The sequence below is a fragment of the Buteo buteo genome, chromosome 1, assembly GCF_964188355.1.
Source record: "Buteo buteo chromosome 1, bButBut1.hap1.1, whole genome shotgun sequence".
NCBI lineage: Eukaryota > Metazoa > Chordata > Aves > Accipitriformes > Accipitridae > Buteo > Buteo buteo.
Window position 1 is genome coordinate 71,112,693 of NC_134171.1, and position 23,117 is coordinate 71,135,809.

General features: G+C 37.2%; 1 protein-coding gene across 1 annotated transcript in view; it reads left to right on the top strand.

Moving 5' to 3' along the window:
- INPP4B (inositol polyphosphate-4-phosphatase type II B) overlaps positions 1–23,117 on the top strand; it is a 381,542-nt gene that overhangs the window by 61,578 nt on the left and 296,847 nt on the right. Inside the window, exon 4 of the mRNA XM_075035790.1 lies at positions 974–1,060. Coding sequence (XP_074891891.1) covers positions 974–1,060 — 87 coding nt within the window. The remainder of the gene's footprint in view (positions 1–973; positions 1,061–23,117) is intronic.

A 23,117-nucleotide genomic window follows, 5' to 3' on the forward strand; every position in this document is an offset into this window, starting at 1 on the left:
TATAGCTTTCTACCACTTCTGGAAACTCTGAAGCTGGGGGAGGAGAGAAAAGCATCAGGGGCAGGCTTCTGCCTCCTGGAATCTGCGAAGATGCAGGGCTTTGCTGGGTTCTTCTTGGGGGGTGGGAGGGTGGTGGTGGCCAGGGGATGTCAGGGTTTGGGTTTTTGAATTTTTTTTTATTTTAGAATGTTCGTGTGGACAAGTGGTAGAGCAAAAATCTTCATGCATAGTTGTCCTCTAATTAGCTAGCTGCCTGTCTTAGGCAGGTTGCTTTCATGGCCTAGACTCCCATGGCTGCAGCCAGAGCTCATGGATTTAGCTTGTAGTCTTTGGTCCAGTCTGGGCAACACAATTCATATTGCTGTTTCCTGATATAACAGACTTTCCTTTTGAGTTTCAGCCTGATGCTTATTCACACTTTGCACGCTTATAAACTGCTTCACTGTAATTAATTTTACTTAAAATTAAAGTTGAGCTACTACTGTTCCATTGTTTTTAAAAAATAATTATTTTCATCCATTGATTTTTTTTATTTTTATTTTGGGAAACTCTTCAGATAAATATACTACAGTTAACAGAACTAATAGTTTATTTTCTAGGATAAAAGAATAAAGGTTTTCAATCCTAATAGAGAAAAATTGGGGGGAAAAAAATCATTGAGACATTGTTTGTGTATGCTTATCATAAAATGAATGCATGACTGTTAAGTATTCCAAAAACTTTAATAAAAACTATTGATTAGCTAATGGAGTTGTGTAAAGCTTTCTGGATACAGCAGTGAGCACCCAAACTGTGTATTTATCCTCTAGAGGTGCATTTTAATTGCACCTGTTCCCATTCTGGTTGCCTGGTGTATTGTATTTCTTTCCTTATTGATAGTTTTAGTCTGACCATTTTTCTGTTACATTGGGTCACATGCTGGTCTTTTAAGTAAGTTCACACCTGAAATGTTCTTAATTTCTCTGTTGGGAAGAACAGGTCTCTCTACCTTGTGGAAAAATCGATCGTGTTCCCCTCTGCCTGCCCTTCTCCTGCCCCTGATAAAATTGCTAGCAAAAAGGTAGGATGAATTTTCATACCTTATTCAATAATGTGTCCTTGTTTATACAGCGGTACATTATTTTGGTGTTCAGCCATGTTATGTGAACACAAAGACCTCTTACACTTAAAGCAGCACGAGACCAGGAACAAGTGTGTCATGGACAGGAATGAACTATTTGCCTTTTTATTTTATTTTATTCATGGAGACTCTGATTTTTCAGCATCTCTGTTCCCCCACACCCCTGATCCACAGCAGATGCAGATATCTGTTGTCTAAATCTGCAAACCATCTATGCTTTTAGACTCTATATCACTGTTTTTGCGTTTGAAAACTTCATTCAGACTGACGTTTGGAGAGAAACTTCTTCAGTTTCTTTCTGCTTGGTGCTGGAAGTATGTTGGATATGTGTCTGACCTGCTAATGCTAACAATTTTGTCATCTTCCAAAACTCAAAAGAATCTGGGAATATTCTTCAGAGTGGTTTCTTTAGCTGTCACTTAAATAACAGGGAATCGAAATCTTCTTTGCATACATACAAGCTAATTTGAAGGTTTTCAACCCCATTCTACAGTATTCTATACATGCTTTTCTGCTGAGTGGAGGAATAGTCTTCTTTTTCAGAAGAGGTTTTGAGTACATATTTTAATTTATACAAAGTAGATAAATTGAGGATGAGGTGGAACTATAATTAATTTGTTACTTGATTTCTTAATTGCTTACTCTGATTATATGCCTTATTCCCTATCTTCCTTTTAGAAGGCATTTATTTTTGAGCATAAAGCTCAAAGTTGAGAGAATCTTCATAGTCATCATTTCATTGCTCAGCTGTATTCCTAAACCAGACATTTGTAGTCGTACATTTTAAAACATTCTTCTCTGCTCACTGTGTAGAAAAATGTAACCTGAAAGCAAGGTCTTGCCTCTTATGAAGAAAGCAGCATGACTTGTATGTAACCATTACAGGGTAAAATAAGTTAACAACAGAAGTGAGCTATGTATTCCAGAAACTCTGATTTAAGGAAACATGAACTGTGTTTCCGTGATCTTCTAGTAGATCCTTTCTGGTCTTTACTTCATCTCTCCCTGCTTATAATGAATCAGGATTGTCTAGGTGACCCTGCTACAATGGGTTTATTGCTTCATGTGCCTCCACAGTCTTCCTGCCTCATGGAAGAGGCCACTAAAAACAAGGCAGTTAGGCACTGAATTCTGCATTTCACCCCTTTAAGGTAATTATTCCTACCTGTGCCCTTCTTCTTTCTTGTCAGCAAGGAGTTCCCATCCCTTGAAAGAAGGTTATAGGTTTTTTCTGGTACTAGACCCTATCTAATTTGTGACTGCTGTCTTCTAGGTCAGTCCTGAAGATAGACACTGAAAATTGCCAACAATGTCAAAATACTCTTTTGGGGGAATGATGGCATCTTGCTGATGACAGCTTAAGATCTCTGAATTTTACTTGTTATACCTCTTTCCGTTTTCATGGGAAAGCTAAAATATCACCATCCACTTCTAAAATATATTAAAACTTTGCCTATTTAAAAATAGGAGCATATTCTGTTAGTTGGAAGAGATTTTTGAGCTGTGCAGCTTGGAAAAAAAAGAAAAGCCTGGTATAGAGTCTTGTATGTGATCTTTGTTTATTGCTTAAAGAAGTTTCCCCGAAGGGGAATCTCTAATTATTTATTGTTTTTCAAAAAAGCAGGTTATTTTTTTTTCTCCTTAGAACAACCAGTGAAATATGGAATGGTGTGAAATATCTTCTCAATGAAGTATTGTTCTAAAACATTGCTGGCTCCTTCTGCTTTCTTTCCAGTCATACAGGAGTTCCAAAACTGTAAATATTCAAATGTTCTACTTGTACAGCAATATGTTTTCCTATCCAAAGTGAATAGAAGACTGTTGAAGGAAGCCAGCTCTTGCCTATTAAGTAATATTGTTGTGGCTTGTAAAATAGAGGAATGGAATATCTGAAACTACAGCTTTCATTTTGATGCATTGCTGGCTGTTATGCCTTTCAGAATTATAAGAGACATACTTAAGTATCAATTGGAGAATAATGTCAGGGGGGAAAAAAAGTTACTTTTTGACAGTGGTTTAAAATAAATTAAACTTTAGAAAAGTTGAGTCACGTGGTCCCATTTTGGTTCATTCCCTTGCATTAATATATCCCCAGCATTTTTTGTCGTGAATGACCTTTTCCATTTCAAATTTAAAAAAAAAAAAGACTGAAATTAGAGAGGCAAGGCTTTTTTTTTTTCTTCTCCCATGCTGAAATAGGAATGTTTTCTAGTCCAGTAAGTAAGCAAACATTTACAAATGGGGAAGGAGTAAAAGTTTAGTGACATGTTCCGTAAAACTGGAGCAAACACAGAATTTTCAATTAACTGGTAACAGAAGGAAAAAAACTGGATGTGGCATTTTTTTTTCTTTTTTTTTTTCTCCTGGGTAGCTCTCTCCACATTACTGCCTGTTTTTTCAATTGTGAGATCTGAAGGCCATAGATATTGCTGTCCTTAGGCCAGGCCACCTTTCACGACCCTGGAAGCCATGGAGTCTGGCTAGAACTTGCCAGACTGTCTTCATGAGGTGTTTTGCTTTCCCCAGAGCAGCAGGTTGTAACAAAGACTTAATTCTGATTAGCTCTGCTGAAGAGTAGCGTAACAGACTTGTACTTCTAAAAGGAGATTAAGGTAAACTGCTTTCTAACAATTTCCAACCTCCTCAGCATACCAGTACAAGAAGCGAGTAGCATGATGGCCATTCACTGTATATTTGTGTACATCTGTGCAAACGTACATTAGAAATTGGAAGGAAGGTCGAGACTGTTCTCTCAACTTCTGTTGCAACAGTTCTGTGTGATTTACCACCTTTGTGAGATCTTCTGTATCTGCATTTCTCCATTTAATTAAAAAAAAGGGGCAAAAAAAAAAAAGCTCTAAATAAGAAGTCAGCAAGGGCGAAGGGTGGTGTTGATACTATATACAGCAAGAACTGGTAGTGGTAATTTCTGAATTTTTAAGAAGAGCTTTGTGTGTCAGATAAGTGGTTGCAGACCTGGTCATCTTTAATGCGGAAATGCTGTATGAATGCTGATGTCTTTAGAGTAACGAGCTGATCATAAGAGACTGCTATTTTTAATTTCATCCGAAGGAGAGTGGCACTTATTCTGCAATATTTTAGTACTTTAACTCCTCATTGCTGCTGAATATGTTAGTGATTGTGCAAAGATGCACAGATAAACTTAACAAATATGATGGATATGATGTATTCATTGTTTAAATATTAAAATATTACCACTAATTAATCTTACTCATTTTCCTCTGTTATGACAAAAATAGAATAGACTATTTCAGCTGGAAGGGACCTAAAACGATCATCCAGTCCAACTGTCTGACCAATTCAGGGCTGACCAAAAGTTAAAGCGTGTTATTTAGGGCATTGTCCAAATGCTTCTTAAACGCTGACAGGCACGGGGCATCGACCACCTCTCCAAGAAGCCTGTTCCAGTGTTTGACCACCCTTTTGGTAAAGAAATGCTTCTTGATGTGCAGTCTAAACCTCCCCTGGTGCAGCTTTGAACCATTCCCACACATCCTGTCACTGGATCCCAAGGAGAAGAGATCAGCAGCTCCCTCTCCACTTCCCCTCCTCAGGAAGCTGTAGAGATCAAGGAGGTTGTCCCTCAGCCTCCTTTTCTCCAAGCTAGACAAACCCAAAGTCCTTAGCTGCTGCTCATAGGATGTGCCTTCCAGCACTGTCACTAGCTTTGTTGCCCTCCTCTGGACATATTCAAGGACCTTCACATCCTTCTTAAATTGTGGGACCCAGAACTGCAGGCAGTACTCGAGGTGAGGCCGCACCAATGCTGAATAGAGTGGAATAATCCCGTCTTTTGACTGACTGGTTATGCTGTGTTTGATGCACCCCAGGATGGGGTTTGCCGCCTTGGCTGCCGGGGCACGCTGCTGACTCGCATTGAGTCTGCTGCCGACCGGCACCCCCAGATCCCTTTCTGCAGGGCTGCTCTCCAGCCACTCCTCTTCCAATTTATGCTTGCCCCTGGCATTACACTGTCCTAGGTGCAGAATCCAGCATTTTGACTTGTTAAATAGAATTGAACCCTGAGGAACGCTGTTGGTGACGGGTTGCCAGCCAGGTGTAGCCCCATTCACTACAGCTCTTTGAGGTCTGCCCTTCAGCCAGTTCTTCACCCAGTGCACCATGAACCCACTTATCCCACAGTTAGACAACTTGTCCAGAAGGATGATGTGAGAAACAGCATTAAAAGTCTTACTAAAATCTAGGAAAACTACATCCACTGCCTTCCCTTCATCCACTAGGCGGATGACCTTATCATAGAAGGATATCAAATTAGTTAAACAGGATTTTCCCTTTGTGAACCTATGTTGACTGTGCCTGATGACTGCATTATTCTTTAAATTCTTTTCAATAGTAGCCAGTATAATCTTCTCCATAATTTTTGCAGGAACTGAGATTAGACTAACAGGTCTAATGAAAGAGTAGGGGAGAAAAATGTATATTGACTGCTTTTGAAGTAAAAGCCAAGTACGTTAATTCCAGAAATAAGTGTGGATTTTCTTCTGGGGATTTTTTGTGAGTTTAACTGTATCGTATCTTGTGCAGGTGAAGGGGGTAAGAGAAGAGCAAGTGACCAGGGTGTGAAAAAAGGGAACAGTGTTTGCCCCTTCCTTATGCCATTTCCCCTCAACTCATGCACACTAGATATTGCTTGACCTACAGCACTCTAAATGCAATATGTCTTGTCAAGTACTAGCTAGCCATGTAAATTAACTTTCTTATCTTAAATTTAACAGTTATCTTGAGTCCCCTACAACAGGACTGCAGTTTATGCTCCAGAGCAGACATCTCAATAAACTTCCTTAAACTCCTTTTGGGTTCTCAGCAAAGGAAGACAGTGACATGTCCCTCCAATTCAGTAAGCAGTTTGAGATTTTATTACTGTTGGTCAGGATGCCTCTAAAAGCTGGCTGAGAACAGTATCTGGAAACTTTTCCATAACTGGTAAAACCCTTAGATGCTGAGAGTAGGTGGAGTGAGATTCAAAATTCCATAGGTATAAAGAAGAGAAATTTTTCTGTGGTAACCGAACAGTCTTTCAAAAAGTATCCTTTGGTATACTTCACATAGGACTTATCTTTAAAAAAAAAAAAAACCACAAAAAAAGTATATGCATTTTTTATTTCTTATTTAAAGAATGAGTATATTTTTGGAATTCTATAATACTGACTGTTTTGGTAGGCTGTATTATGCAAAAGAGTGTATTATATTGTAATTAAAAGCTAACATAGGTTAAGCAAACTTTTGAATTTTCCAAGTTTATTTCTATTTAACTTTCCATTAAGCAAATGTTTGTGTTTAAGCAAAGCTCTCCAAAGGCATAATTTAGGCATCATTATCTTGCAATCAGTGTCAATATACATTTTTCTCTGAAAATTTTAAAAGGAATAGTGTATGTTAGTGTCATTCTTTCAAATTATAGAGCTGAATGATAACCAAGTTCAGCAAATGTAGCCCATGCACTTTATTATGAACTTTACTTGGAATAGTGCATGGTGCCAAAAATTATGTTGCTTCACGTTGTTACAGATGACTATATCATATGCGTCAGACGATCTTGTGTTTCTTGTCCTTTTTGGTGACATCAGATTTTGTGGTTAAGATGTATATTAATGTGCAGTTATGTTTGCTTGTAGTCTTACTTAAGGTGAAAGTTTTGTAGTACAGTCCAACTTGCTTTATTAGTTAAAATTCTATACCAAAGAAAATCTGTTTATTTAATTACTTGATGTCAGCAATATATCAGCTTACACTTTGTAATTTTGTATTTGTCTACAAGTAATAGAGGTTACAATAGCTGAGAGGCAGATAAGGTATAGGGGGCTCCAAACTATTCCCATAGGTTGTTTATTTTGACTTCACTGAGGGTACTGTGGGCTTAAGGTTTTTAGGGTTATGCTCTTAGTATATGAAACATTTGAGATGAGATAAGTCAAACTCATATTGCTGTATAAGTGTTACATTGATTTATTAGATGAGTGAGATATGCACAACACTGTATGCAAACTAATTATGTTAAATATTCTCTCTAGTGGGAAAAATGGCCAAATCGTGTTAAAATGATAGAATGAACTAACTGGACGAAAGACTGTTTTCCACATCATTAAAACACTTGTTTCCAAATGTCATAAAACTGATAAAATAATGGAATTGAGGTTATTTCTTCAAGGGTAAGACTAAATTATAAAGCAGTGGAAAATAGAAAACAAAGTATGTGCTGAATATATTTATAAAGATTAAAAATATGTACTGAACAGAAAGATAAAATTCAGTGTGCTTTATTACATCGAGTATATCAAGGATAAATGAGAAAGATGGCTAATCAAAATAAGCCAAGAAGAACATGAATATTGAAATTATTAAAAGGATGTTTTTCTGTGTCTTAAGCTAGGAATCTGGTATCTTTGGCTGGATGGATTAGGATTGTCTCAGAGGGCTATTTATAAATTTTCAGAACGAGTTTTTAGGCTTTTTAATGACATTAGCGGTAAATTCTGTTGTGCCCCCCCTCTTTTTTTTTGAGGGGAAAACTTATTTGTAAAAGCACTGAAAATCCTCCTTTATGATCTCACTAGCCTGAAAAAAGATCTTCCATTGCTATCTACCAATGGCAAGGTAGAGCATCATCCTTCAGGAGAAAGAACAAGTGTAAAATAGGACAGAGCTTAAAATTGCTTAATTGTGATCGTTACAATAATACTAATGTAAGTAATATTTCAGATGCTTGTTTCTGCACACATATTGGTTACGGGTTAATTAAGGATTACCACAGTACAGGAATGTAATAATGTTCTGTAGTAGGTCTTGTTTTGTGCTTTGCAGACCTCAGGAAGGTAGTAACTTGACTGAACCTTTTCAGGTCTTGAAATCACCTTCTTTTTGTTCTTCCTTGTTACTAATACACTCAGCTGTACTATGTGTACTTCTACTTTGCTGCTGCAACTGACTGAAAGCCAAACAACAGAATAGGTTTATTTTTTAGGAACTGAATGCTGATATTCATCCTTCTTCCATGCTTTTCATAGGCTGATACAGAGACAGTATCTGTCACAGTAGAAGCAGTTGATGAGAAAGTGCTCCTTCAGTGGCTGAGATTCCCAAATGGGAGACGAATATGCTGTTAAATCATGCTCCAGCAGTCATGACTGTTGGATATCTTAGAAAATATTTTGTTTTGTGGGTATGAACATGAATGGAATAGCATTGGTTAATGTAAAATGTAGGGTAAGAGGATCACTAAGTTTCAGTGAAGAAAAGCAGCTAGATAAACAGCAACTTTAAAGGTGATGAATATAAAAGAAAACATCTAAATCCTTTTTATGGATTCTTTTCTTGCTGAGTTGGAATTTGAATATATGTGGAAGTATGTCTTAAAGGGTGCTTTTTCAAAATATACAGAATGTACTTTACCTTCTATGTTTCTTTTACCTCACTGACAGCAGGGCAGCGTGCTGTCTCTTGTAATAGCATTGCCCTCTGCATACTGACTTTTCTTGGTAGAAGCGAGTGATCTTTCGTTCTTAAGGAACTGCAAAAATTGCAGTTGAGTTGGATTTGATTTGGTGAATGGGTCATGTTCTCTGCACCAGTTTGATCCTGCTGTCCAGAATTTGATGATCAGACCTTTAGAGCAATGACTGCTGTAATTTAATTCTTCACTGTAATGTTCAGTTAGGTGGGTCTCTAAAACAAAACAAAAGCCCAAAAAACAACCCCCCCCCCCAAAACCCAACAAACCAACCCCCCCCCCCCCCCCCAAAAAAAAAAAACCCAAACAAACCCTAAAACCAAAAAACAATCCCAAAACCAAACCAATTGGAATTTTGGCAGATACTGTATATTGTTGTGTCTCAATTTCTTCCTGATTTCTGTGAGAGCTGGAAATGCAGTTTGCTATGTGTGGCCTTGCTTTCATTAAATGGACTGAGAGGAAGAGATGCGTAAGTGTCATGGTTCCAGGCCCTGCATCCAAGGTGCTAAGCCTGAAGAGCTTCTAAGGGAATGTGTGTTCTGTGGTAAGCACTTGGCCATATATGCAATGTTGGACTGATGGGCCTTTTTTTCAGATGCCAGGGTTGTTTGTTTCCTGAACTCTTCAAACTGGATTTTTCTACCCTAGTATGCAAGTTATTTAGCCCCTTCCTTGGGCTTCATTCTTGTCAAATTGTTGCAGGGATATTACCTGTTTTAGCTGTTCTTTTAATCTAGTTGTCTCATCTGGGACTTGACGTAGTTTAGTTTAGTCAAGTCTTTTTGTTTCTTCCATTTTCATTCTTTTAATCTCTCTGCTGGCTTTTCTCTCCCTACTTCTTGAAGGAGAGGTTCTTCCAGTTTTGTGTGAAATCCCCAGTTTTCCATCTGCCTCCTAGTTTTAATTTCCCCTATAGCTCTCTTTGTCCTTCTGTTTTGTCCGGTTTCTCCATTGTCATCCCAGCATCCTTTTATACATTAGCTATTTTCTTTTCTCGTTTTGTACTGGCATTTTTTCTTTTTTCATGCAATCCATGTTTCAGATGCTACATAATTTCAGTGTTAGTAGGCATATCAATATTATGTTGCAATTTTTAAGAAGCCATTAAATTTGACACACTTTGTGACTCTTACTATTGTATGTTATAATAGTTATCCTGAACTATTGATCAAGACAGAAAGACTAGTAATTAGTATAATGAACTAATTCTTTGCCACATTATTAAAGTAAATTATTTACTTTGTGGGGAATACTTTATGTATGTTAGAAAGGATGTTGTAAGGATGAAAAACATTAAAATAGTTCAGTTAACAAACTGTGATTGCTTTTTTCATCTACTGAAGAGTCTAGTTGTTCAAGAGGTTGAATGACTTCAACACCCACTCATCGTTCACTATGCAATAAGAAATACTGTGCCTCCTAAATCAAATTTTAACAATCTGCTCCCAATTTAATACCCATTTAACCTTTTGAGCCTAATTATTTTTCAGTAAACCAGCTAAATCAGTAACCTATCTTATAATGCTAATCAATTTTCACCTCCAAGTAGACCATTTCTTAATATTTGGAATTGACGTTATATTGGGCTACAGCTGCAAGACTACTGCAGTTTTTCTTGCTGCTAAAAGAATGCAAATTTGTTGCATATAATTCTATGTGCATTGACAGTGACATCACTGCTAGAACTTGCTGTGACTTGTGTTGGCTTAATGACAACAAGCTCTTGAGTTTCCTTCAGTTTAAATACAGGGTATGGAATTAAATCTGCACTACTTAATAATAACTGAAAAGCTGATGGACCTCAAATTTAGTGGACTCCTAAATTTAATTTTCAATGAAGGAAACTTCTTGTTCTAAAATTTAAAGCTATTGCTATTTCAAAACAAATAACAACATTGTGTTAAAATTCTGCTCCTATTAGCCACAAAATTCAAGGTGCTGAAGTTTTCTGCAGTATAAATGCAATTGCATTATGCTTGTCCTATGTTGTGCTAATTTGTTTTACTGCTATGGAGGCTGGGTAAAAATCACAGAAGAGGGCTATAATTATGCTTTGTTTATGACCAGAAGGCAAGGACTGCAGAGAGAAAGTGTGGGTTTTTTCCTTTTTGTTTTTGTTTTTGTTTTTCCCCCCCTGGCTCCCCAAACCAAAAATTTAAAGATACATGTGGTATCAGCCTTGCCCCTCTTAATCAATTAGTCCCATAATTTAAAGTTTGAGAAGTGGTATCCAAAAGGTCTTTTTTGGACCAAGCCTAAGCCAAGCAAAGCAGCGCAGGAGGAGTAGTGTTTGGCTTTTGCTGCCTGGGAGGAAGGCAAATGTTTGCTTTGAGCTCATCCCTTGAGTTGGATCGTGCTCCGGATGCCTGAGGTTTCCCTGGGGTGGGGCAGGGCTGGATGTGTGCAGGGTAAATGGGAGTCCTCTGCTGTACCAGCCCTCCTGAGTGTCTTTGGAAGACCTGCCCTTGCTCTGGAGCCAGGTGCTGTTTCCCTGAAGTAGGAAGCCTGTGGAAATGCAATGTCTTAGTTACATGAAGGCTCTGTGTTGACCTGTTGGAATTTCAAAGATTACACTGAGACTAACTTGTCCTCCTCTCTGGGGCTTATGCCTCTGCTGAAGCGTGAGTTTTCTTGTCTTGATCAGTTCCCTTTCAGTACCCTTTGAAAGAAATACAGTAAATAAGTTTTTCTTTTCAGCTAAACATTAGAAATATCACAGTGCAAATCAGCTGTCATGTAAATACCTGTCAAAATAATAAATTGGTTGCAAAACCCCTCCAACTGCTTACAAATCCATGAATCAGAGTCATAAATTGATCTGTTTTGGGAACTGGCACTTAGTATGTTGCCATGGATGGCTAGGAAGGTAACAGGGTGCAGCTTCCACAGATGAGCTATATGTTGCAGAAGAAACTCCAGGAAAAACAAAAACAAACCAATTCCCCCCAACAATTCTGTTACTAGGAATTGTGTACAAATTTAATGAATGAAAAATGCTGCTGCATGTCTGTTACCCAACTTCCCCTTCTGTTTGTGGGTAGGTTTTTTTTGTTTTGTTCTTTTTGTTTTCTAAAAGCCCCTTTCTGTGTTTTTTGTCTGATCCATCTAGGATGGAAGCATTAGTTGTTTGCAATACAGAAAATTTGGCAACTGCTTTAAGTAATCATTTTGCAGCTTAGGTCTCTTGAACTGTACTTATTTTTGGTTTTGTTGTCTAATTTGATGTACAAAGTAATTTGGGAATCTTCTGTGGGAAGCCAAATTCATACTCTAATCTGGCCATGAATAATTAGATGTTTGTTCTATATAACTTTGTCACTAATAAATAAAACAATCTTTAGTCATTGATAATTATATGGATGTGAAAGAATATAAAGATGGGAGGAAAACCCAATAAACAAAACATGCTGCTGTTTGTGAATACAGGAGAAACTCCTTACTTGAAGAAAAAAAAGATTTGGAATGGAAAACTGCATCTACTTAGTGTGTTTCATGTAGAAAAATAATAGTGAAAAATTAAAGCAAAAGGTCAACTCCTGGATTGCCAGCAGTATTTTGCACAGTTGGTGTATTGAACAGCAGGTTTGGTGCAAATACATTGATATGACAGGTTGGGCTTTTCTTGAAGGTCAGCTGCTGTACCAGGTGAAAATTGCTTGCTCAGTCAGGTGACACTTTTACTAGTGATAGTATATTTAACAAATGAATTAACTTATTTTGCTATAGATTCTAAAAAACTTTCTAATATTTTGAGCTTTATTAGTTTTGGTTTTAGTTTTATTATTTTGTAGACGTAGCAGTAATATAATGATGCCCTCCATCTTGTTATTTTAAGCACCATCCTCCAAAAGGCTTAAATGCTCAAAAAGTGGCAGGGGACAAAAAGGCAGCTGAACCTTGACCAGTTTTAAATTAGTTCAGTTTGACTTCAGCCGGCAGATCTGAATCTGTTAATGCCACATGAGGCTCTAGCATAATAGGCAAAGGCCACTGATGTTGTAACTGTAGTATGTCAGTCTTCATAGACTAATGTGAAAGTGTATCAGCTTTTTCTCTCTCTCATTTTAGTTCCTGTTCTGTTGACAGCTTCCCCAGTTCTCCTCTTTGAAATCTGTCAATTACACATGTTTCTAATTTGGGCAGTCATACAAGAAAGAAGAAAAAATTTGAATTAACCTGGTGGTGATGGGGATAGGTGAGGCTGTTAATTTTTTTTTCTTTGAGCACTTTTTTGAGCTGATAGTCTCAAGCTTTTGTATACAAGTGTTTTGTGCAGGACAGGGATGGGAATGAAGATAGCTTTTATATTATCATTTGTAGTATCTTTAGTATCATGAGCAAGTGAAACTAACCTTACAGTTTTGCACAGTCTCTGTTCTGCTGTGTTGTACCTTCTAATTTATATCCCCAAAGAGTTCCTCTAGATCTACTCTGTCTTTAGACTGTAGTGTTGTTCCCCTCTGCTCCATTGCACAGCGATCTACAGCTGCAAAGAAGCAGGATGTAGAGATTGAAAACATGGAAAATCTCTAGATATCTAATTAAGCCATGTCTTATGTCTTCATCTCATATTTCCTAATATAAACAAATGCATATAAGTTTAATCTTCATGGTAGCTGGATTTTAGAAGTGGAAAAATCAGTCTTAAATATCACAAGAATCTGAAAAAAAGCAATTTGAAACTTTTTCTTACAACTCAATCTTTTGGGTCTTTTTTTGAGAAATCTTTGTTTTAAATTGAAATGGCGATTTGGGTATACACTACCCTGGAAGAGGTTTGTCTGTTCTGCTGCAAGTACCACGGTAAATTTGTGCTCTAAGCAGCATGCTGATTACATTAGAGAGAGAATCATTGTCTTTGCTCTAAGTGATTTGAGATTATTTTCCCTAGATCAGCTAGTCCATGATGTTCAGTAAGCACACAGCAGACTGCTTTCCCTTTATGTGCTAAATGGTTGCCTGAAAAAATAAATGTGGCATCTCAATGTGTTGCTTTTTCAAGTCAGATATTTGAATTCACGTGTATATGCATGCAAGTGCATGCATGTGTATACCAATAAAGATGTGATATGAGGGAAGCAGTGATAAACACTTGAGAAAGCACCACAAACTGCACATTCAAAACTTCCAAAATTATTGTGAGTAAATCATCTTGCTACAGGAGAACAATATATAGCGCCACAATGCATAGCACAAAGTTGTTTCTATTCTCTTTAGGTACGTGAGAAATGCCACAGAGTTCCTCATTTACTGTTTTCTGTCTGAGTGACAGAACTGGGATCCAGCATGTAATCTTGAGGGGGTGGTTGAAAAGCACGCTAGCCTAGCATGTACCTCATCCTACACCAGCCAGTATTTTACTGTTTTTCCAAGAGATGTTCTAAAAAGCAATTTACTGTTTGTTTTTTTTTTCTTTACTCCTAGTTCATAAATGGCTTAAAATAATCTGATTAAGGTCAAGGATGTTAACATGTGCTACAAGCTGTAAGTATTTTTACACTCCAGTATGAATTTTTTAAAGTTTATTTTGTTTACACATTCCTCAAGGTGCTGTGCAGTTAAACTACAGTCATTGTAGTTTTCAGGGCATTGTGAAATAGGGGATTCTATTGTTCTGCTGAGGCTTCTAAAATGATGATGGCAAGTGCTGCTTGTAATTGACTGAGGGCAGAGTAGTGATTATAATTTTTTTTTAAAGCATTTTTAGTTTGCCCTATTTCTTGGTGCACCCTCATAATTTACAGGCAAAGTTAGTTGCTGTAACCCTAATAGTTATCCTGCCTCTTTCTCCTTCTTAGTACTGGCAGTTAACTGAAAATCTCAAATTTGTGCTACTAAGTGTACATTTTAACATGAATATTTCCCCCTGTAAACTAGCTGAATTATTTATGTAAACAAAATATCTAAATGTTTTGGGTCATGCTGAATACCAGATGTGTATGCTGTTAAATTAATTGTTCATTTCTTGAAATAGTGTGTAGTCCTTATTTTGCTTTGCCTTCTGATGGAGGACACAGGTTCTAGCTGTATCACAGCAGTGGTGTTTCCCTTGCACTAATGACAATACTTCTGGATATAAAGAAATTCACTTGCCCTAAAAAATCCCTGTATCAGCCTTTCCTCTTTCAGGTAAATGAGGTGATATACTGGGGAGTGAAGGAGTGATTTGTGTCAAGGGTAGGGCTTTGGTCTCCTACCAACTCTCTGTCCCATTTTATATAGCAGTGTTTAACTCTTGGTGGAGCTGAGTAGCTCAGATCAAGAAGATGCTACCAGCTCTCTGCTATACAGACCTCGTCAATGGAAAGTATAGTTTGCCTAGTGTTCCTCTATGCCTTCACTCCCAAATACTTTCTGTGCTATACTGGCATGGTACCAAAGTAACTTCTATGACTTCAGTGAAGCTAGGGAGTTTCACTTTAAAATGCATGTGTGTGATGATGGTGTCCTGTATTTTTTTCAGAGTCATATCCTCTTTCTTACAGTAGAGTAAGTGAACAGAAGAGATGTGTTGAGTAAAGAATCAGCCTGTTTGTGAGGGCTGTGGGAAGGATTGAGGAGAGGTGGTTAAGGATTCTGCAAATACACGTATATACGTGTATGTTTTCTGTAATGTTCACTGGACTGTAAAATGGAAGCATAATAACCAGGAATTTTATAGTAGCTAGGTTATTTTGAAGCCTGGTAAATTTTACCTTCAGAGATTTCTTTTTCTTCTTCTTCTTGAGACAATCTGTTCTAGAAATAGAGGGAGATTCCTAAAAATGACTGGATGGAAATGGAAAAAATGCCCAGGTAGCAGTTTCCCAGGCACAGATTAGGTATCCCAATCTGTTCTTGGGGGGATTATTCTCTAAACTTTCAGATAGCACCAAAATATTAGAAGAGGGACGGTCTACTTTCATTCGTTATGGTCGAGCTCTCAATGTGCAACCGGGCTTGTTTTCTTCAGGATACTTTAAAAGGGTATTGAATAATTACATCTGTGGGCTTTGCATGTGAAAAATAGATGGATACATTTAAAAAAGAAAAGGAGAGCAGTCCCAGTAGTTACAGATTTAGGTAGGATGCAATAAGATATTTTTTCTTTGTAAAGAGATAATAGAAATAATATAGCTAGTGTTCGGAATTAGCTCTCTGCATGATTTGGCTGTCTGAAATAATAAGAATATTGCTATGCTAATAGACCTACACTGTAGTGAAGAAAGATGGTTTCTAATGGCCTTGACAATAGCTGGGAAATCACCCCTGGAAATCTACATATACAAATCAAATAATACACTGGCACGTAGAAATGAATTGCTGATCCCAGGGCCATTTCTTTCAGATTTAATAATAAACCAGCAAAACCTGGTGCAGTGAAAAGACTTCTGCCCAAATGTGAGCCCCAATGTAATAGCAGTCCTTCCTTCCCCCGCGGTGCTGTCCCTGTGGCACTCAGCTGAGCTACGCCCCTTTTGCGGATAAGTATTACTAATAACTCTAAACGTAATGAAAATGTGCAGTAGCCCTAACTTATCACAAAAGTTCCAGCCAAGTCACCAATAATGCAGTAATTATGAATGCTTTTACTGTCTGTTATGTACTTGATGGTTTTAATTAAGTCCCCCAAACCCCCCAAATCTCTTTCTTCTATTCCTCTAATTAAGCCTCTGCTAAAGTGAGAGAATAAATAATTTTAGGAGAATGAAAGCTATATTCTAGTACAAAAAAATGCCATGTTTCAAAATTACTTGTCTAATGGGGGTACGAGTTGCACTTTGTTCCAAGTTCGGGCCAGAGAAGGATATGGGGTTTTCTCCTTTGTTTTAAGATAGTGCAAACTATTGTTTTATCTTAAATTGCATCACAGGTTTTGCTTTCAAGGGTAAACTGCTGGTCTGCCTTGTGTCTGGCAACCCCGCATTACCTGACTGAGAACTTTCTAAAATCCAAAACTCTAACTTTGAAAATATTTTTTTCCCCTCAATTTTCCATGTAAACGTAGTATGTGGGACTGTGAGCTTTGAATAAGACTGTCCAAGCTGAAGGAGTAGGGAAACAGCTATTTGAGTAGATCTGGAGCTAGACTGAGCAGAGCAAGTGGGAGGAATCACTTGCATTCTCTAACTGTGCTAGCAGTCTAGGAGTCTGCAGCTGGAAGATGCCCTTAATTTTTGCTCTAAGGTTATACACACTGACCTGTTCTGTAAGGTTCTTTCCTTCCAGTACCATCGCTCTGGATGGTTTTGTTTGTACAACTGCAGTTGTTGCTTGTTAGGTGAGGAACTTGGAGTTTCTCCTAATTTGTGTGACAAATTTGCCCAAGAGTGCAAACTCTGCAGGCTGTCTTTAAATAGCATCTCTTTATAATGTTTTCTTGTAGAATCATTATAAAAATTCATATGGTACTTGTTTAATTGAGTCTTATTTAGCATAGGGTTGGTCTTAGAACTAGCAAATGGAAGCCTTAATTGATTTTATTTGATCTAAGCAATTCATTCAAAATTCAGGTTTATACATCTAAGAGCAACAATTTGAAGAAAAGGGTGATATTCTTCTTTCAGCATATGCAGAATTGGTACCTCATGAGCAAAGACTGACTCCAGAATAGGGAAGGGTGGGCATGGCTGGAAGACAACCCATTTCAGGTGAGTAGATGGGAGTGGTTTCTTTATTTTGATTTTTAAGGTTTTTTTCCTCTGTATGTAAGGGAAATATAAAAGGTAGTTTTATTGCATTCAGCAGCACTGGGCCTTAAGGGGAGTCCAAGTGAAATAAATGAGCTTTGGTTCATTTTGTATAACTTTTGTGAATATGAAAGTACTTTTTCATTGTATGCAGTCCCAAAATAGTGTTTTCCCTCTTGTCTTTGGTAGCCTTCCAAAATGGGAACCATTACAGTAAGTCCGTTTAATTTTTCTGACGTGGATCAGAGAAGTGTTCTCATCTGCCTTGTAAAGAATTGCGAATTGCATGGATTTTTCTTTCAGAAATTATGAATTTCTCACAGTTAGTTTATGTGTGTACCTCCATTTTAAAGAAAGGAATGCCTTGTGTTTAAAATACTGTGTTTCTTTCTACCTCTGTTAGTAGAGAGTTCAAAAGAGTAACTCCAGTATAAAGAAGCTTTGATTTGCTTCCTTATAATCTAAAAATTCTGATATATTTAGCTATCCTAGTGGTAAGTGGTAAAACTGTTCTGTTATCTTTTGGTTAGATGTCACTTCACATACATACCCCACTGGTGGTCTTAGGGCTGAAAAGAACAGACTAGATGCTGCTTTCAATGTTGCTCTTCACAAAGCCCTATTTAATGTCAAGAGAAGCAGAAGTAGAGGATTTCTAACTCATCTTGTAGTTGAGTTAGAAAATTGTTTGGGACACTGAGACTTCTTGGTTGGAAGAAACTGTATTTAATTTAGGTTTTAACTTTCTGATGTGCATCTATTGTGCATCTGAGTTAGAGACTTGAAAGAGTTTTGAGTCTTGAACAATATATATGTGGCTTGCTACTGAGACCAAGAACCATCGAAACTCTTGTGATCAAAGTCAGGGGTCTCTGGTATGATTTAAACACCAGTAACATATTAAATTGTTGTCATAAACCGTGGGTTTTTTTTATGGTAGTTGTTATTTTAAATTATATTATTTGTTTTTAAATCAATGTAGTGCATTGTAATTTTAAAGTCAGTTAGTATATGGAGTTGCTTACTGAAAGTTAGTCTGTTTTCAACCTCTGTTGGCTAAATAAATGTGTAGTTGCCTAATGTATCTTAAGTATTGCTTTTGGGAATCTAAATGTGACTGCCTGTGATCTAAACAGTACGTCCCTGATGCCAGACACTGATATCTGCAATTTCAGCTTTTCTGTGATGCAGTTTTGTGCAATGCTTGAAAATTATGGTGGAAATGAAATAACAGAAGTGAAAATTAGAATTGCTATACAGAAGAGAGCAAAATGTGAAGTACTTGATAATAATGTCAACTTCCCTATTATTAAAAAAACTAATAAACTCCCCAAAAGCTCTTCAAAAACACATGCCAGATGACTGAGACTGTTACTAAAGAATGTTTTTTGTAGTCTATAGCTACATTTATGTTATGATTATGTTATTCCCCAGATCAAAGTTACAAAATAGAGGACTAGAAAGAAGAGCTTCAGCTGTCTGAGAGCTTTAAAAGACAGACAGACAGGCAGTTACTGCTTTTGAGAAATTTCACTCATTAAACACAGTAGGAATATAATATTCCAAATGAGATAAGAAGTTTAAATTATTTAATGGTGGAATAATGCCAAATTGCTCGTAGCTTTTTTTTATATCATGAGTGGTTTTAAGGCTATTACTGGTTGAATGTATTTTAGGTTTTTAACTACAGCGGAACTGCTATTTCAAGTCCTTTTGTTCTCCTGGGGCTCTTGTTCTGAAGACCAACACCTTCAGTCAGGAGAGTCTTAAAAACTGTGAGCAAGGTTTCTGTTGGCAGAGGCAACTGTTGATTTAGTCCTTCTGTGTGTCTGCTCCATTTTGAGGAAATCACCTGGCTTCAGTCTCTTGGGATTCACAAATACGCTGAAGTGTAGATTTTGAGGAAGCTCCAGAACAGAATGTGGTGGGGGAGAAAAAGCTTGACTGTGCTGCCATATGAATATGCAAGAGTTGAATTAGGGGACATACCAGATATGTTCCTGAATCCACACCCAACCAACAGTATAGGCATAACTAGGATAATAATTTTCTTTGACTTTTCAGAGATGGTGAGCTAATGAGAAGCAGAAGCTTGGGGAGAAATTGTGGCCATTGATTTAGACCAAATCTTTTTCCACTTTCCTCTGTCAGCAGGCAATTCTTAAGGTCAGACTTCACATGAGCTAATCAAGTGCAAGATTAAATCATTAGAAACAGTGGCAGAGGCTGTGAGAGAAATGAGTCTTTCTGTTTCTGTGTAACCTCAAGTTCACTGTGAAATTGTACACAAGGACTTTGCTGATTTGAAAGAGGTGATACTTGTCAATAACCTGTTCATTTGGCAGTAGCTCTAGTGTTCTGCTTGTCAGGCAGAAGTTGAATGAAGTTGTTGAGTGGGAATGAGTACAGTGATGGCCTTTGAAATGCAGTATGTATAGTATCAATGCATGCTTTGGTAATTGTTTTTCTGAAGCTGTTGATTCTGTTTTGATTGCAGATTCCTCTGCACTGTTGGCAACATCCCACATTCAAGTAGTATGTCCTTTGAACTGTATCAGTTTTTAAAATCTTTAAATAAAAAAAAAATCCACTTTTTATAGTATTTATTTGCTTAGGTATTAAAATTAAAATGCTTAACCTACAGGAGTTTTTAATTTTGCTAGTAACCCTCCATTGATGGGTTGAGGGTTTTTTTTTTGTTGACCATAACATGAATAATTAAGGTAAAATGGCCATAGAATTTGTAATTATGTGAATTAAGAATTCCTGTAATGAGATGATTAAAGTGGTGGTTGCCTGCATGTGACAGGGTTGGCAAGCTGTTTAGTAGCTAATTTAAACTATTCTTGTTGAAAAGTTCTAAAATACTGTTGTCTGTTGTATGTGTGAATGAATGCGAGAGATCCTTTAAAATAAAGACAAATTATTCAGAAAGACAAAAATAGTAGATCAGAGCTGTATTCGTTGAGTTTCTTAAAAAACACCACCCCCACCCCACCCCAAAAAAAAGCAACCCCAAGCCCCCCCCAAAAAACCCAAACCCAAGATATTTGGACTGTGATGGAATGTAGGGTATTCTCATGCAAAACAGTGGGAATAGATTCCCAACTTCAAATGAAAATATTGCCTACAAGAAAGTGGGATTCCAACCACCCCCCCACCCCCCACCCCCCACCCCGCCTTTTTGGAAGGTGTAGCATAAACTTGTGTCAAAACATGTGAAGTCTTATAAGCCTTAAAGCTAAGATGGATCATTGGAATTTACAGATGTTTTGAAACAGCTAAGGTTAGCAATTACCCTTCATGGTTAATCGGAGGTACCTCAATTTTTTAATCTGTAATGTGTGACCGGTCATGCTGATGAAATATTAGTGGTTTGCGAAGGTTTTGGTGGCACTGCTTTTAGTGATACAGAAGCAGGGTGAAAGGCTGGAGTTCTCCATGTGTAGATAATTAAGTTCTTTACCACCTGCTGTTTGACTTCATTGAGGCCTATGAAATGTCTTCTCTTCACTGCTGCTGTTTGCTCGGATGACATAGAAGTATTGCAAAGAGTAAGGATCTGTATTTTATACTTGGTAGCTGCTCCGTGTTATGGTATTTTTGTTGTTGGCTGTGGGAATAAAAAATGGACCCCTATGTGCCATTCAGAACTGGACGCAGGAAATGTGGCAGTATGGAGACTGAAAACTGCATGCTGAGGTAGAGTTGCTGAAATTCTTTTATTAGTATTTAAGCTTAGATTTTTGGAACTGGAAACTTTCTTTTGAGGCAAGTCACTAAGATAGCCTTTTAGATTTGGCTACAGTTTTTAATGAGGGTTGAGGATGTCAGATCCATTTTAAGACTTCCATTAAACTACCTCTACTGGAAAATTGTGTATTAGTGGAAATCTGTATGGTAGTAACTTGGTTAAAATTTCATTAAAAAACAACCAACCAATACCCCTCATCCCCCCAAGAAAAAGCCTTCCCTGAAGCTTGTTGGTTGCCTAAGATTCTTCTGTTCAACTGGTGGAAGTAGTTATCTTTATTATGGTGCCAGCTTGTACTGTGCTGTATTGTCACATTCTGAAATGTTCTATTTAGATTTGAAGTCATAGCCAAAGGGAGCCTAAATTATGTAAATCTTGTCAGAACTGCTCTTCAAACCTCTAGAGGAAATACTGCTTGGTTCCTGTCCATAAATACAATTTAAAATGTAGGGCTCTAAAGAACAGAGAGACTGACTGTGTAAGAGCCACTTCTTTTTTTTTGCAATTTTTCTTCTGGATAGACATAGCTGATACAGAGAGAGAAATCCTGTTACTCCAAGTCTCAATTCAACTTTTCTTCTTCAACTGTTTTATTTTCTATTTTTATGTGTTTTTTTGATGCTTCCAAGAAAACTCTTCTTTTCCTGTTTTAATGTTGGAGATGAATATTATTTTATTTGACTATGTGAAAAAAGTGAAAGTGTTCTGTATTTAATGGCTTCATGTGTAAATCTAATTGGGTAATGATTTTGTCTTGATGGGTAAAGCTAGGCATCGCCACCTTCTCCAGGAAAAGGCAGCAGAAGGTATGTGGGCCTGCTTTACACAGGCTGCTCATAACTGTAGACGGGCAGAAATTGGATACTGTACATGGAAAATACAAAGCCACAGGATGGACTTCATTTGATTCTGATATTATCAAGTTTTGTAGATTCAAATTGGCTTCCACAACTGGAAGGATGCAAACATTGTGCTGGTGTCTTGCTGGATGGGGTGACAGTAATCTTGTAATAAGGGATATGTATTACAGGCAATTTACTGAGGTGGAGTAGTTTATTTTGGTAGGTGGTGTACATAGCCTTAAAAAAGTTTACTGGCTTAGTTTTCAGCACTTAGTGACTTTCATGTAAGTCTAGTAGAAATCTTTGTTGGCAAGAAGGGGTTCTGTTAATAGCTATGCTTTTATATCAACTAAAGTTATAAAAGGAAGAAAATTGTTTTATGTATTGTAAAATGTAGACTACCTAATGGTATTTTAAGATTATCTTGTCTTTCTGTCTCCATCCTAGAAGAATTTTTACAACAAAATAGGAGTCTGTGTTGTAACAGTGATTCTACTGAATGTACAGATTGTACCTTGATCCAAAATTTGAACTCTGAAATTGAATTCATGCTTAGTGTAATTCTTGAGTCACTGAAGAATTGCAAGGGATATATTTGACCCACGGATGTTTGTATACTATATACTGGTCTCTTGTGACAGAAGCAAGTATGGAGTTGTCAGCTGAAAAACCTGGCTAGGTTGAGGAGAAAAACATAGTATTTCTCAGTATATCTTAAGGTTCTGTGCTTCTTAATGCATCCTCTTTGGATTTTTTTTTTTATTTTAAGCATTTTCAAAGCTCAATGTCAGTGTAAAATTAGGCCTAGTAGGCACTGTTTATCATTTCATCATTGGGTTTATAAGCAGTATAACTGTATAAATACAGGTTTTTAATGCACAAGAGAAATAATTTATCTTCTCAAGCAAATGTAGTCTAAAACCATGTTTCAGAACAAGTCATTACAGAAGTATTGAAACTGACTTTCTTCTTTTTATTTCCCTTTTTCTTGTCTCTCTGAATGTAGCCTTCATGAGAGACGTGAAAAATGAAGGTTTGATTTCCTATTTTTAAGTGCAGCAGAGTTGTATGGGAGTCCAGCCAATACATTTAAGTAGAGAAGCAGGCATGCAGATTTTCCAGAGTTATGGGCACCTGGGAAGAAGACTTGAAATAACCGTTTTGAACTTTTTCTTTTTAGGCTTGTTTCTCAAAGTAGCTTTGAAGCTTTTTAATGGGTATCATTTCAATCTAGTAAAAT